The sequence below is a fragment of the Lithobates pipiens genome, unplaced genomic scaffold (assembly GCF_037356315.1).
Source record: "Lithobates pipiens isolate NorthernLeopardFrog02 unplaced genomic scaffold, aLitPip1_a1.2 Scaffold_8, whole genome shotgun sequence".
Lineage (NCBI taxonomy): Eukaryota > Metazoa > Chordata > Amphibia > Anura > Ranidae > Lithobates > Lithobates pipiens.
The window spans coordinates 171,031,919-171,048,479 of NW_027507903.1; the positions used below are offsets into that span (position 1 = coordinate 171,031,919).

Genomic DNA, 16,561 nt, shown 5'->3' on the forward strand with positions numbered 1-16,561 from the left:
TAGGACAATTAGCCGAGATGGTGCAATAACCTGCTCCCCCCACCAAGTGTGATCTGGAAAGCCTGCTGACTTCTTATGCCCATGATTCACCATGTATACTGAGGGTTATGCCTTCTATGACCAGTCCACTGTAGGCAGTGAGAACCAAGAATGTCTAAATATTACTGTGCTGAGTGACCAGGAGGCGGCGGAGAGTAAATGCACCAGCCAGCCGTGCACTCAAGAGCCTAAAATGCCACATATCTGCACAGTAAATCTATGCGCTAAGTTAAGAAGAAAAAAACCTTCCATTTACAGCAGCTTCACTAATACTTACCTGAGCCCCATCTCAATCCAGCGATGTTGCACGAGAGCCTCTGTTGTACAGGACTCTCCCTTATTAGCTAAGACCTCAGCAGGGCATCATTAGTTACCGCTGCTGTTAATGAAATCAGCCAATGAGGAGAGATAAGGGGCGGGGCAGTAGCTCAGTGTCTGAATGGACACACAAAGCATCGGCTCAGTTTGGGTGACCCCACAGCAAGCTGCTTGCTGTGAGGGCACTCAGCAGGGGCCAGGAGTTCCGACAAGGTACCTGAGAAGAGGAAGATATGGGCTGCTCTGTGCAAAACCATTACACAAAGCAGGCAAGTATAACATGTATTATTTTTAAATGAAAAAAAAAAAAGACTTTAGTATCACTAATTGTTTACCTTTTGTACGGGTATGGCTTTTTACAAATTTTTTACTTGGTGATGGATGAAGTCACTTTAAAAATAGACCGATTCGTTTGATCTGATCTTTGCCATGAAAGTATTTATATGTAGGCCTTGACATGCAACTATACAAAACAGCTGCTAACATTTTACACTGTTACAGTCACATCAATCCCCAAAGCACATTTACTGTTCCCTACACTAATAGTGGTAACATTGCACTGGTTTGATCCAATTAGCACTAAAATGCAGAAGAGGATCAAAAACTCATAAATTTCAAGGCGCTGTTCTGCATGCATTTGGAACAGATGTCTCTCGAATGCACAAACAAGTAAAAAATTGACAAAGGTTGCATTCTCTTCCCATCCCTAAGGCCCCATTCACACCTGAGCATTGCGTTTTCAAGCAGAAAATCATACAATTTTGCGGGGTTTTTTTTACCACGTTTTGCTACGATTTTGTGCAGGGCAAAAAGGTCACCAATGTAAAAAGAAGAAATACTCCCAAATCTGCCCAGGTACTTCAGAATTCATCCGGATAGTCAGCAATTGCAATCAGACAATGTCAGCCAAGATGCTTCTGGTGCAAAATACTATTTGGAAAACACGACACCAATCTGTTACTGCATCATTCTGTGTAAAAAAAAACTAAACAATGTTACAGGGAGGGGAGGTAAGTTGAAAGCGCCAGTTCACTTTACCCCCTCAACGCCAGCACCCCCCAGAGGATTCTGATGTTTTGATTGGCTGTCGCATGAGTGGAAATCTCCCGATCACTACTGGCATTCGAGAGCTTTCTAGGAGCACGCAGGACGGGCGCTCTCGGTACAGCCACGTTTACATTCTGGTACGCATATATGCAGATTTAAGGCTCATGCGGATGCATGCGTACCATCAGCAAGAAGAGGTTCAAGTCATCCCTTGCAATGGAACCAGAGAGTAAACAAAATGCTAAAGGTACACAACCTATTTCTAAGTTAAGACTGTCTCTTACTGTCACAAAAACAATAGCAAGGGGTGCCTTGTGTAAGCAATAAAAAGCGTGCCTCAAAATGAAACGTGAAGAAAGTAAGACTTACCTTTTGCAGCACTTGTGTGTTTTACATCGTGCCTGGCGATTGACATGGGCACTACTTTTCTAGTGGAACTTTCTGCGGAGACTGCAGAAACAGTGGCACTTGCGGTTGATATATTAGACAGGCTTTTTTTCATGGATCCATAAGAATTTTCCTCTGTATCCGAATCATCAGAGTGAAGAGGATTGGTAAAGGATAACGGTGCTTGAGGTGTTGGTGCATTGCTGTGATCACTTAGACTCGTTGTCTGTGATGCAAGAACACTGCTATTTAATACAGTTTTACTATCAAAGGAATAGGTATCTAAATGTTTATCAGCAGAGGAAGACACATTTTTACTCTTTGTTTGCTCATTGCCAAAGTTAGTAGAAATGGAAAGTTCTTTCTCTAGAGGCAGATGGTCTGGTCTTGGAGGGTTGCAACTTCTCTGATGATGTGCATCTTCTAAAGATTTAACAGATTTAAAACTCCTACAGTCAATACAAGAGTTTGAAGACATAACAGAGAGAGACTCCAGAGAGGTTGACATTGGAGGCTTAGCTAATTGGTCAACTGCATAGGATGAAGCAGATTTCATTTTAATGCCAAGTCCTCTTTGCAAGCCTGCACTAGCTTCAAAACTTTTTGGACTTTCTTGGAGAGGTACTTTTTTTATTTCAATACTTAATTTACGCTCTAACTTCTTCTCAACAATAGGCTCATTCTTTGCCAACACAGCTCCAGATTTGCTATAGTTCTCATTCATGTCTGTCGTATTCTCCGAGGATGCCATATGCAAAACAGGTTTTGGATGATAGCGATCATTGTCCTGCCACACTGTAGTCACAGCAGGATAAGCCGAAGGAGGTGAGGGTGTCAGAATTGGAGGAACAGGATGAGGCTCTGGTGGTTGCAGAATTTCCTCCTTGACATCTGCTTCAACCAGGCAGCTATATTAAAATTGATATAAAAATCATTATGAAGATATTGTCATATAAATCATTACGGAGATATTGTCACATTGCACTTCCATATATTCACACACACATACAAACACACACCAATGGCATACGCCGACTGCATCTACACCAACATAATAGTCCCTAGCAATTCCAATGTATGAATTCACAATACAATAAAACTTGAATACATGTGGCAAAAGTTCTATTTTACAAAAAGTTTGGGCCTCATTTGGAACATTCACAGGAAATCTGAAACTACAAAAGTAATAGAGGACAAAGAAATGAATTCAAAGCTTTAGAAAGTTGTTGGCACAGTCCCAAAGAAAAACCCTCAAGTAGTTTTGAATTTTCAGCAACAGAGCGTGGGGTTCTAACATCAAATAAGAGCTTAAGTGCCAAGGCTGTGGAATGCAGCCCATATGCCAAAAATAGACAACACTTCACTTTCTTCCAGGAAACCAAATAGAAACATTGCAGTGCCCACATATTAGACGTATGTGACAATACTTGCATTAGAACACTGGGCTGGTATTCTATGCTACATTTAAAAGAATGGAGGGAGAAAAATCGGAGTCATTCACTCTATTCTGCACCCAAAAAGTGCTTTGCAGATGCAACTGTTACTAAACCCACAACAGTAAAGTCAGCCTGTATATGCTGTAAAGCATGCTTGTTATATGTACTGTGCAACCTAAGGGGTCAATCCCCTGCATTGTGTAAAAAGGTATTTATCAGCACAGTGTATGTTCAAGATTGAAAGAAAAAAAAAAAAAAAAAAAAAAAAATCGCATCTAAAAAATACAGTATATACACAAAAGATCTTAAACCAGGATGTCTCAGAAAAAGTCAAATGAAGGTGGGTTAAAAAAAAATAAAAAATTCTATTAACATATGCTTAACCACTTCGCATCCAGGCCAATTCTGACATTTCTCTCATACATGTAAAATTCATAAAGACCCTAGAGAATACAATGGCGGTCGTTGCAACTTTTTATCTCACACGGTATTTGCGCAGCAATTTTTCGCACATGTTTTTTTCAGGAAAAAAAAAAAAAACACAGTTTCATGCCTAAAAACAAAACACACTAAAGTTAGCCCAATTTTTTTGCATAATGTGAAAGAGGAAGATATGCCGAGTAAATAGATACCCAACATGTCACGCTTAAAAATAGCACATGCTCGTGAAATGGCGCCAAACGTTGCTATTTAAAATCCCCATAGGCGATGCTTTAATTTTTTTCTACTGGTTACATGTTTTGGGTTACAGAGGACGTCTAGGGCTAGAATTATTGCTCTCGCTCCAACGTACGTCAGTCGGTACAAGCACCGGGAGGGCCTCTCCTCTCGCCGCCCCTAAGAACGATCAAGTGGCGGAACAGCTACTATGATTGTTCTTATGGTGCAGGGAATCGCCGGCTGAAAATGCCAATATCTAAATGATGTCTGGCCTCAGGCATCATTCTGATTTACCGCCACAAAGCCCATGACGTCATATGATGTAGTGTGGGCGCCAAGTGGTTAAATAGTTTGTTGCCATGATGACTTCAATCACCCTCTCTTGCTTCCAAGATGGACCATGGAATGTGTAGCACACAGGGGTTGATATATTAAACTGGAGCATGCAAAATCTGGTGCAGCTGGTTAAAAAAAAAAAAAAAAAAAAAAGTATTTTTTGGAGCCTGTAAAGCATTGCACTAGTGATCAACAGATCGCTGGTGCCATGCAGGTCTCCAACAGATCTGCCAGTGTATCTGTGTGCCCAACATCCCATACAGGCAAGCAGATACAATCTGACAAGAGGAATCAATGAACTAAAAACGGGTGGAACATGTAACATGTTCCCAAAGGTGAACTTAACCAGTTCCCGACCGGCGCACAACGATTTACTTCAGCAGAATGGCATGACTGCGCAAATGGGCGTACCTGTATGTCCCTTTGAATTTGCCGCCATGCCATTGCGTGCACCCACCAGGAGCTCCGCTAGTAGGATTGCAAGTAGTCTCAGAGAGGAAGAACGGGGAGATGCTCATGTAAACAAGCATTCTGCCTAGTGACACTGTTTCTGCTCATAGCTCCCTGTGATCGGGATCTATGATCAGTTATGTGTCACAAGTAGCCCCCCCCCCCAGTTAGAACACATCCCTAGGATACTTAACCCCTACAACGCCACTTAGTGTTAACCCCTTCACTGCTAGTCCCATTTACACAGTAATCAATGCAATTTCAATCACACTGATCGCTGTATAAATGTGAATGGTCCCAAAATCGCGCCAAAATTCTCCAACATGTCCGCCTTAATGTCGCAGTCATGAAAAAAAAAAATAAATAAAAATCGCTGATTGCCATTACTATTAAAAAATTTATAAAAATGCCATAAAACTATTCCCCATTTTGTAGACATTATAACTTTTGTGCAAACCAAACGTTTATTGCGTTTTTTTTTTAACAAAAATATGTAGAAGAATGCGTATTGGCCTAAACTGAGGAAAAAAAAAAAAAAAAAATATATATATATATATATATATATATATATATATATATATATATATATATATATATATATATATATATATATATATATATATATATATATATATATATATATATATATATATATATATATATATATATGTATGTATGTATGTATATTTTTTTGGGGATCTTTATTATAGCAAAAAATTTTGCTTTTTTTTTCAAAATTTATGCTTTTCTTATAGTGCAAAAAATAAAAACCGCAGAGGTGATCAAATACCACCAAAAGAAAGCTCCATTTGTGGGGGGGGGGAGGACGTCAATTTTGTTTGGACCCACGTCACACGACCGCTCAATTGTCAGTTAAAGCGACGCAATGCCAAATCGCAAAAAGGGGCTTGGTCCTTTGGCTGCAAATTGGTCCGGGGCTTAAGTGGTTAAAATTCATGGTTTAAAAATCTCCCTGCATTGAGCTAAAAGTCCAGGTAAATTCATAACAAAACTGCAATCAAATGAAAATCAAATGGACTCTTGCCCGTGGAATAGGTCCAATGCATTGCTTATGATTCAGGCAAAGAGGTCTAAGGTTTTTTTTAAAAACACTTACCTCCTTATCCGTGGTGGCTTTGGTGGTGGGGAGTCCATTTTCTCACTCTCTGTGCAAACAGGTTGGCTGTCTGTATTTTCATCCTGCCAACAGCAGATGTTTGGTAGTAACAGCACCATTTATAGATCCACAACTTAATGACGTTATATCAAAAAAGGGACAATTGTTATCTGACTTGAGAGAAAATTTACGGCTTTTCTAGGGAATCACTGATGTGTGTTTAGTGGTGCATTAAAATGAAAATTCCAGTGTTAAAACTGAAAAATTCAGGATGCATGTGGCCTAAAACTGAAACAGAGTTTATATATATAAAAAAATAAATTGAATTAATGTGGCTGGCGTTTTTGCATTGAAGTCATGGGACGTGAATTTGCATCAGAGTCAATAAGATGCCATTTTGCATTGATGTCGATGAGACGCAGCATGCCATTAATGGCAATTTTATTTTTTTCCTTCTTTCTATCTGCAAAACACTTAGAACTATTCTCGGCCGATAAGTCAGTGCATCCGTAGTATGTTTTTATTAAAAAAAAGACTATTTAGGGAAGTCTCTTACACATACATAGAAAATGGCAAAACATTTCTACAAATTTTTCACCACTCTAAAATCTGACAATTTATCACCAGTGGAGGATATGCGGCAAAGCAAACAAACATTCATCAAGGTTGAGTAATTGTGTCACATTTTCACAACTATACACATTTGACAAAGTACAGTACTGTGCAAATTGATTTAGACAAACAGAAAACTACAATTAAATCATTTCAAGTTTGAAAAAATGAATTTACTGTCAATTACTAAAAACGTAGTAATTGATATGGCCTCTTTTAGCTTGACTTACCTCCCTTACCCTTATTGATGCCACAAATTTTTCACACAAATCCTTCACTTAAGGGTCCCTAATCCACACTAGGAGAACACTTTTTTTTTTACAAGTCACCTTTATGGGAGCATCCATATTTCTTATGTGAGCCTTCACAATGTTCCAGGCTCTCTATCAGGTTTAAAGTGGAGCTCCACCCAAAAGGAGAAGCTCCACTGGTTTGAGTACTCTTCCCCCCCCCTTTCTGACACATTTTGAAGGGAATGGGGGAGCGGGTATCTGTTTTTGACAGGTACTTGTACTCACTTTTGGGAGACCTCACTGCGGCGAGGTCCCCAGGAACTTCGCCGCCCCCCCCCTCCACCACCGCTGGGCCATTCAGAAAGCACAGCATGCTTTGCACAGTAGGGAACCAGCTGCGTAGCTGCAATGCTTCACTGCCGGTTGCCCTTACAACAAATGGCGGCAACACCTGAGAGCCAATTGAAAAATTGGCTGGGGTGCCGACGTTGTGGAATTCCTGGACAGGCAAGTGTCCCAATATTAAAAGTCAGCAACAACAGTATTTGAGGCTGAATACATTTTTTGATGGTGGGGTCTAGAGCTACCCTTTAAGTCTGTTGAATTTCCTTGCAATTCCAATTCTTTTAAATTTTTGTTGGGGGGAAAAAAAAAAAAAGTCTTTAGCCAACTTGGAATTGTGGCAGGGAGCGATGTCTTGCTGAAACACTGTCTCCATCAGGACACCACCTATTTAGTTTTGCCTTCAGAACACCTATATACTTATTACTGTCCATCATGCCCTCAATGGGGTGAAGAATTTCTGGTCCAGAAACAGTATAACACCACCAAAAAAAAAAAAAAGAAAAAAAAAGTTATATTTTTTGCTAATCTTGATTATAGACCCCTACAGGAATTCTACTATATAAAAATGTCCATCAGCCTTTAGCACTATTTGGATCAGGTTCGAATAAGACCACCATGGAACATTCTACAGATTTTGCAACAGAAAAAAAAAAAAAAAAAAAAATATGTACTGATCATAAAAAGTTAAGGAACAAAAAGTTCCTGAGTAATGATCAGAAGAGATACACTTTTAAATACATAAACATGGTACTTTTCTTTCCAGCGGCATACGTTTATATTGATGTCCTGACAGATTTTTGGATTGCATGTAATGTATCTGAAGACAGTGCATTTCTATGCTCCTGTGTAAATGCCTCTACTGAAAACAATGCAGCTACATTATTAAGCTCCATAAATAAAAAACGGTGTAAATTGTTTTTTTTTTTTTTTTTTTTTTACAGCAGAGGCTTACAATCTGAACAAAAGACGACAACATGTACGCAAAGCATGGCACCGTTGTACCATTATTCCATTATAAACATAACACAACCTTTTAGCAATCGGTGCTTTCAATAACAGAAAGCTTTACATACCAATCCATCCACTATCTTCCTGGACTCATTCTCATACAGCTGAAGCTGCTTTTCAAATAGCTGAGCTATAGCACGGTGTACAAGTTCATACTGCTCCTGAAAACAAAACAAACCAAAAAAAACACAACTTAACAAAAACCTCACAAAAAGCCTTTAAAAGGATAAACCATTCTGAATAATACTTTTTTGTTCTTGTAATACTGCACCGTCATTGAGGTACACAGGACTCATTTTATTATACTGACACCTACAGATACAGCATCTCAAAAAAGTGAGTACACCCCTCACATTTTTGTAAATATTTTATTATATCTTTAAAATGTGACAACACTGAATTACACTTTGCTACAATGTAAAGTAGTGAGTGTACAGCTTGTATAACTGGTACATTTGCTGTCTCCTCAAAATAACGCACAGCCATTAAAGTTTAAACCGCTGGCAATAAAAAGGAGTACACCCCCCTAAGTGAAAATGTTCAAACTCGGCCCGAAGTGTCAATATTTTGTGTGGCCACCATTATTTTTCAGCACTGCCTTGACCCTCTTGGGGATGGAGTTCACCAGAGCTTCACAGGTTGCCACTTGAGTCCTCTTCCACTCCTCCAAGATTAGTAACACTAATAGACCCACACCACAACAGAACTTGAGGCTGCCTGCTCCTCAAAGAGCTGCCTTAAAGGCTTTATGCCCAAAGCTGCCATCAGATAAAGCCTAAACATCCACCTGTTAAAACAAAGAATAACTCCACTTTTGTTGAGAACAAAAAATAAATAAAAAATTCCCTTTCCGTGTGATCGATGTACAGTGCAGGGACTTAAACTTTGTTGTAGATTTCTTGCTTTTTCTATGCTAAAGAAATTAATGGAGTGACTTTTTAATTATTGTTAAGCTGCTGCACTTGCAGGGTTCTAATAAAGGAAATTAGCAGGGTCTGAATCCCTTTAGAAGGGTTTAACTCTTCTTGTAAATCAACCAGCCAGCAGAACTAAAAAAAATAAATAAAACAAACAAATCCCCCCCCCCCCCCCCCCCCCCCGCATTTGAGGTGAATGAAGGAATCCCCTCTACTGTGCTATTGTATTCGGACAGCGGGACTGCTCCACTGTCACGATTCACTGATCAGTGCTGCAGCACATTGGCTGCAAGCTCCGATCAAACAAAAATACACAGTCTCATTTAAAAGTTGATCATAACATTGACTCCTCTCAAAAAAGAAATGGATCAAAATTTGTCGGATCCCTGTTGAACTGACCAACTTTCAAATTATCTATGGCCAGCTTTAGAGAACATGCAAGCAGAAGACCAGGTGGCAGCCTTGCAAAATCTGGAAAACGATTGCTTAAAGTGTTTTTTTTTTTTTGGGTTAACAAAAATGTATACATCGTGGTCCTTTAAAGCAGATGAGATGCTCTATGCTAACCACAATAACCAGGGCTACTTATCCCTGATCACCCTCTCTATACTGACCGCAATAACCAGGGCTACTTAGCCCTGATCACCGTGGTCAGAGTGCGTCCCGTCATACACTGGCCTGCTCGCCTCTCCCCCTCCTTCCTGCCTGTCAGCGCACTGTCTCTGCTCCGCCCCCCCATTATTAAAAATAAAAAACCTAAAATTGTCACTGCCAGCCTTTCTAAAAAAAGAGCATTCTAAATAGCTATTTAGAGCGGTCTTCTGACCAGTCAAGTGACTTGTGGCCGCTTTATAGCTCTGAGACAGGGCTTCTGCGAGAGGAGCCAAGCAGCCATGTAATCTCCCAGGTTGACATCAGAGGGAGATCACGGTCAATCTTGCAGTAGCCGTGTATCGGAGGTGAAAAGCATCTGCGAGTCACATGACCGGCTTGAAGACAGCTCCAAGTAGCCAATTATAATGGTAGTTTTTATAAGATTTACACAGTATGGTATGCCAGCCTTTAATAGAGCAGCTGGTAGTTTTTCATATAAAAGGCTTAACACTTTAACCCTTTTGCCGCCAGGTTCGCACGTCTTACGGACCTAACATGGGGGGGATTTCACACCATCTGGTGGCTGTGCAACCGACGGCTTGACTCCAAAGGGCTGAATGGTGAAGAGTGCAAGTGACATTCCAGAAGTCAGAGGTTGTGTAAATAAAAAAATTATATACATCATCTTTTTTATACATTATCCCCTCCCCACTCCCTTCTACATACACACACAGTATAGATAAAAGTGACACCAACTGTCTTTTCTGGTCAGTGGAAAAATATTCCAGGACTACAGAAGTCTACCTTAGCCTGGATATACCAGTTTAGGTTTTATTGATCATTTGACAAACAACATTTTTTGCAGCAATCATTTACAAGGACATAATTTACAGTTATCACAAAGTCTGATATAAATATGAACCACTTAAATTGTATACCTTGGTTTGGACTGCTGAATGTCGCTGTGTCCTCATTTCTTGAATTAGACTAAACACATTGAACTCGGCAGGTATTCTCTAAAGTGAATAAAACCAAGTAAATGTCTTGTTTGATACAATAAAATCTCCAAAATAATCAAAGTTAAGCTGTGACGCTTACCCGAGCTTTAAGCAAATTCCATGTATAATCTATTGCACAGATAGCCCCTGTCCTTCCACAGCCAGCACTGCATGAGAAAATAAAAGTAAAAAGTAAACTCGTGAGCGTCTCCTATGTGCACTGGGTAAAGCTGGCCTAAATGCCTTAAAATGATCAAGTGTAAACAGCAATAATGCTGTACAAAGTAGACAAACCCATTGCAATCCCTAAATAGAATACATCAACTTTCACTAGCTTAACTATCATATACCAATAGGTAGTGCACAAATGTAGAAAAATGTTGTAGTCACTTCTATGAGAGCGCAAACATTTTGACGGCTCCTTCAGAGTCCTGTGCCGTAAACGGCTTCATCACAGCTCTGGCCAATCCCACAACTGGAGTCCACAAACCCGGAAGGAAGAAGAGTGAAGATTGAAGGTGACAGCTCACCGCTGAAAGGGCTTTGTTCTAAGGCAAGTCTCACACAATGTGCCAGTATGCAATGCATACTAGCACATTATAACTTTGGCTTGCAGGTTAAAAAATAAACCATCACCGGTTTACTACAGCTTTAAACGGCATAGAGCACCTCTGGATTCAAATGTGGAAGTGGCAAATAAGCTCTTTGCATTGCAGAAAAAAGTAAAGAGCGATTTACTGCATGTACCATTGCAGTACACAGGGAGGTGCCATTAATTTTGAACAGTACTCTCTATTGCTCCATTATAGTAGTTAACAACACTGCAACATGTTTTACAGTGTTCTAGCTATATCTATATATCTATATCTACACACACACACACACACATACATACATATAGTACGACGTGCTGACATCACCGCGTGCAGTCTCGCTCCGTATTGCATGGGTGAACTGACTTTTTTGAGCTGGCCGGCTAAGTTTTTAGTGTTTTAAGCCTTTTACGATTTATATTTTGATTTTGCTTGAATAAATCTCTTGGATTTTACCGATGTTGGCACCCCTTTGAATTTTTCCTTTATGGCCACGGAGTGTTGACTGCCTCATACATCTAATCATTCCCGCCGTTGAGCGCCACCACGAGCTGTGCAGAGGGATATCTGTTCTGTGTGAACCATATCCCTGGAGTCGACAGACGTCTGAAGATCTCAGATCGGGGGGGGGGCATATCCCACCCCACTTCTAGTGTAGTGAGGAGATAAGCAGTTTGTGATTGGGAATCCGGTAAGCCTAATACCTATAGGTGGTGGATGCACAACATGGTGAAGCATATGAGGATCCAACACTGGGTGTCTTTCTTGTGGTTGTTTCGTATTCTACAGAATGGACTTTTTGTGTTTATTTCAAATGTGTATTTATGAACTTTGGTTGTGATGTAATCTGTGCACTTTTGTGTCATTATTGTGCTCAATTCATATATTTTTTTTTCCGTGTGTAACTATTCACGTGGTTTATTAGTATAATAATTTTTATATGTATAAGTGGTTGCACTATCACTTTCTTTATTGAGTTTTTATTATTTTCTCAGAGCAGCTTCATTTCTATCGGTTTATAGTGTTGTATACCACTTTAAGTTACTGCTTTTTTAGAGAATAGATAGATAGAGATATAAAAAGCACACACACACAAACACAGTAAATGGTCTGATATTTAGTTAATTAAAGGTGCACTGCCAGCCCATTCAAAATGAACGGGCAGCCTTACTGCATCAGTATGCCTTACTGCATCAAAATATAGCATTACCACAACAAATAATGATTGGTGCTTGTAATGACAGACTAAGAATAAGATTTTTTTGGATCAGTATACTTGCTCCAGGCCAAGTCAGCAGAAGGCAACCAGCACTTTTGCCAAGGATCACAAAGGTAACTTCCATATTTTTATTATGACAGGTTCCTTTTAAACAATAAACAGTTGTATATTCCTGAAACCTGAGTTCCAGAAAAAAAATTGGCAATACGTCAAAATTCTTTTTTTGCCCCATCTATCAAGTTTAAGAATAAAGCACGTATGTAGTTTGTTTTAAAATGTAAACATTTTTTCAGTGACAACCATTTTCAAACCTCAGTCATGCTCACCTACCTGCAATGTATACATAAGGGGACATCTTCATGAGCTTGATAGTCTCTCATTAAACTAATCATATCCAAGATAGAATCAAAAGATGACGGAACATCATGATCTGGCCAGTTCACATAATGAAACTGTTGAATTTTTCGTGTCTCCTGGAAATAAAGTCATGTATATTATTACGCTATAAACAGGCATTTCGTTAGAACAGGGGAGAAAAGGCTTTACCTAACGCACATTAACAGTGTGGCAAGAGCCCGCGAGTTCTTGGAACTCTATTTTACAGGCTACTTTATCATAGATCTACCCATGTATGGTGACGAAATGTCCAACTTCTTCCAGGACACTTCCAAGATATGATGGTGGCATTGGTGTGAGGCAAAGGCACTAACTGGCTGCTCAGTGAGGCTTGTTGGAAGTCACTTTCTATAAACACATACAGAACTATTGGGACCCCCCCCCCCCCCCACTTTTTTATTTTTTATTTGTGCTCTGCTAAATTTTTAGGTATGGAGAACAAGTGGCAAGAGGTATAGAGACCAAATTATGAATGCAAAACGTGTTTACCTAAATTAAACTTTTATTTTAGATCATCATTATGACTGAGCAGCTCAAGTTTGTCATGGACCCAATGGAACCCGAAATTACACAATAACTGGAGGTAAACGTGCCTTGTGAAAAAGCTTGTAAATATCAGGGAGGCCAATGGAAAACTGCAATTTTAAACCACAGCATACAGGACACCAGTAGCTGTTAAGTTCTAATTTTGATGGGAATTGTTTGTTTTCACGAAAATCAGGGCTGCTCTATTAGAGGCTGGCATAGCACACTATGCAAGTGAATTTAAACAAGCATTGTAAATAATAAATGTGAGCTGTGTTCAGGCCAGTCACGTGACTTGCAGCCACTTTACACCTACGAGACGGATTCTGTGGGAAGACGAGCGGACACACAATCTATCCAGCTGACGTCAGAGGGAGATCGCAGCTCCTCCAGCATAAGACTTCAAATCGGAGATGAAAAGCGGCCGCGAGTAATGTGACCGGCCTGAAGACAGCTGAAATGTGTTATTTAGAACACTCATTTTTGAAAAACACCAACAGTGTGCTATGGCAGCCTCTAATAGAGGGGCTGTCATAGTCTATTATATAAGGGTTCTACAAAACACTTTAAACGTTTAAAGTGTGCAAAGGTATTCCTACAAAGTAGAAAAATAAACAATGTCAAGACCTCAGCAGAAGCCATATTGGATGCACGACTCCAAATAGCTGCACCCTACTGATGTATAAAGGCAAGTCATATCACTAACTGCATGAACGGAAAAAGTGAATTTAGTTCATCATCATAGGGTGATGCGGTGGATACACAGATAATAGTGTGCCAACGTCCCGGTAATTTGGAGAAAGGGAATGGTTAGATAAAGATATGGTCTTTAACTGCTTCAGCCCCGTAAGATTTTACCTCCTTCCTGACCAGAGAACTTTTAGCAATTCGGCACTGCGTCGCTTTAACTGAGAATTGCGCAGCTGTGCGACATTACACCAAAACAAAACCAACGTCCTTTTTCCCCCACAAATAGAGCTTTCTTTTGGTGGTATTTGATCACCTATGCAGTTTTTATTTTTTGCGCTATAAACCAACAAAAAAAAAAAAAAGGCAATATTTTTTACTTTTTGCTATAATAAATTTCCCCCCAAAGATACGCAAAAATAAATTCCCCAGTTTAGGCAGATATCTATTCTACATATTTTTGAGGGGGGGGGGGGGGGGGGAATTGCACTAAGAATATATTGATTGGTTTGCGCAAAAGTTATAGAGTCTACAAAATAGGGGAAAGATTTATAACAGAGATCACTGCTCCAGAAGACAGGGAGCAAATAGATCCATGGCATGTAACTAGACAGACTGGAGAAATGCCTTGTTTACATAGGCATCTCACCATTCTGCCTCCCCGTGACACAATCGCTGGACCCACTAGCCCCGCCAATTAAAGGGGACATACAGGTACACCCATTTGGCTACTGCACCGGTGTGCAGCGGTCAGCAAGTGGTTAAAGGCACACGCATAGACTTTTTTTTTTTTACATAAAAAGCGTTTATATTTTAATCGGATAAAGTTAAAAACAATGTATGGAAAAACATTAAAAAAAACATGAAAATAAAACTACCTCATTGACTTTCCTACCACCTATAATACAAAGAATAGGATAGAAAATATATATATATATATATATATATATATATATATATATATATATATATATATATATATATATATATATATATATATATATATATATATATATATATATATATATATATATATGGAAAGTATTCAGACCCTTAAATTTTTCACTCTTGGTTGTATTGCAGCCATTTGCTAAAATAATTTAAATTCATTTTTTTCCTTATTACTGTACACACAGCACTCCATATTGGCAGAAAAACAGAATGGTTGACATTTTTGCAGATAAAAAAAACTGCAATATCACATGGTCATAAGTATTCGGACCCTTTGCTCCGTATTTAGTAGAAGCACTCTTTTGATCTAATATAGCCATGAGTCGTTTTGGGAAGGATGCAACAAGTTTTTCACACCTGGATTTGGGGATCCTCTGCCATTCCTCCTTGCAGATCCTCTACAGTGCTGTCAGGTTGGATGGTAAACATTGGTGGACAGCCATTTTTAGGTGTCTCCAGAGATGCTAAATTGGGTTTAAGTCAGGGCTCTGGCTGGGCCATTCAAGAACAGTCACCGAGTTGTTGTGAAGCCACTCCATTATTTTAGCTGTGTGCTGAGGGTCATTGTCTTGTTGGAAGGTAAACCTTTGGCCCAGTCTGAGGTCCTGAGCACTCTAGAAAAGTTTTTCATCCAGGCTATCCCTGTACTTGGCCGCATTCATCTTTCCCTTGTTTGCAACCAGTTGTCCTGTCCCTGCAGCTGAAAAACACCCCCACAGCATGATGATAACACCACCACGCTTCACTGTTGGTACTGTATTGGACAGGTGATGAGCAGTGCCTGGTTTTCTCCACACATACAGCTTAGAATTAAGGCCGAAAAGTTCCATCTTGGTCTCAAAAGACCCAATAATCTTATTTCTCACCATCTTGGAGTCCTTCAGGTGTTTTTTTTTTTTAAAGCAAACTCCATGCGGGCTTTCATGTGTCTTGCACTGAGGAGAGGCTTACGTTGAGCCACTCTGCCATAAAGCCCTGACTGGTGGAGGGCTGCAGTGATGGTTGACTTACAACATTCTCCTATCTCCTGACTGCATCTCTGGAGCTCAGCCACAGTGATCGTTGTGTTCTTCTTTACCTCTCTCTGCAAAGCTCTTCTCCTCCCTCCCCAGCCCCATCCCAAACGTCTTCCATTCAGGCTGGGTTCACATTGCAGCGGTGACGAGAACCGTATGCGATTCGCACCGCACTGCAAATCACATCTGATCTCTGTGCGATGTGAGTTCAGCCATACAGATAGTATGGCTGAATTCGCATCGCACCCGGCCCAAACTCGCACAGGACCCTTTTTTTGGTCCGCAGCAGGATCGGATCGCCTGGGTGTTCACACCAAGCGATCCGATTCCTGTCCGAGTTTGCAGATCGCACTGCGATATGTGAACTGATCTGGGGGTGTCATTAACGTTTCACTGACACTCCCAGCAGTTCGCACAGGGCAGTGTGAACTGCCGCCAGGAGGCATGCGATGCAGGAACCCGCAGCGGATTCGCGGCGTTCCCGCATCGCTGCAATGTGAACCCAGCCTTAATTATGGAGGCCACTGTGCTCTTTGGAAGCTTAAGTGCAGCAGATTTTTTTTTGTAACCTTGGCCAGATCTGTGCCTTGCCACAATTCTGTCTCTGAGCTCTTCAGGCAGTTCCTTTGACCTCATGATTCTCATTTGCTCTGACATGCACCGTGATCTGTAAGGTC

At 40.2% G+C, this 16,561-nt stretch overlaps 1 protein-coding gene across 4 annotated transcripts in view; it reads right to left on the reverse strand.

Moving 5' to 3' along the window:
* Nucleotides 1–16,561, reverse strand: part of PTPN12 (protein tyrosine phosphatase non-receptor type 12) — a 122,417-nt gene that overhangs the window by 10,636 nt on the left and 95,220 nt on the right. For all 4 annotated transcript variants that reach the window (XM_077471871.1, XM_077471870.1, XM_077471868.1 and 1 more), the window contains exons 8-13: nt 12,640–12,782; nt 10,598–10,664; nt 10,438–10,515; nt 8,054–8,149; nt 5,791–5,873; nt 1,774–2,699 (exon numbers count right to left, since the gene is read on the reverse strand). In XM_077471871.1, the coding sequence (XP_077327997.1) occupies nt 1,774–2,699; nt 5,791–5,873; nt 8,054–8,149; nt 10,438–10,515; nt 10,598–10,664; nt 12,640–12,782 (1,393 nt within the window). The remainder of the gene's footprint in view (nt 1–1,773; nt 2,700–5,790; nt 5,874–8,053; nt 8,150–10,437; nt 10,516–10,597; nt 10,665–12,639; nt 12,783–16,561) is intronic.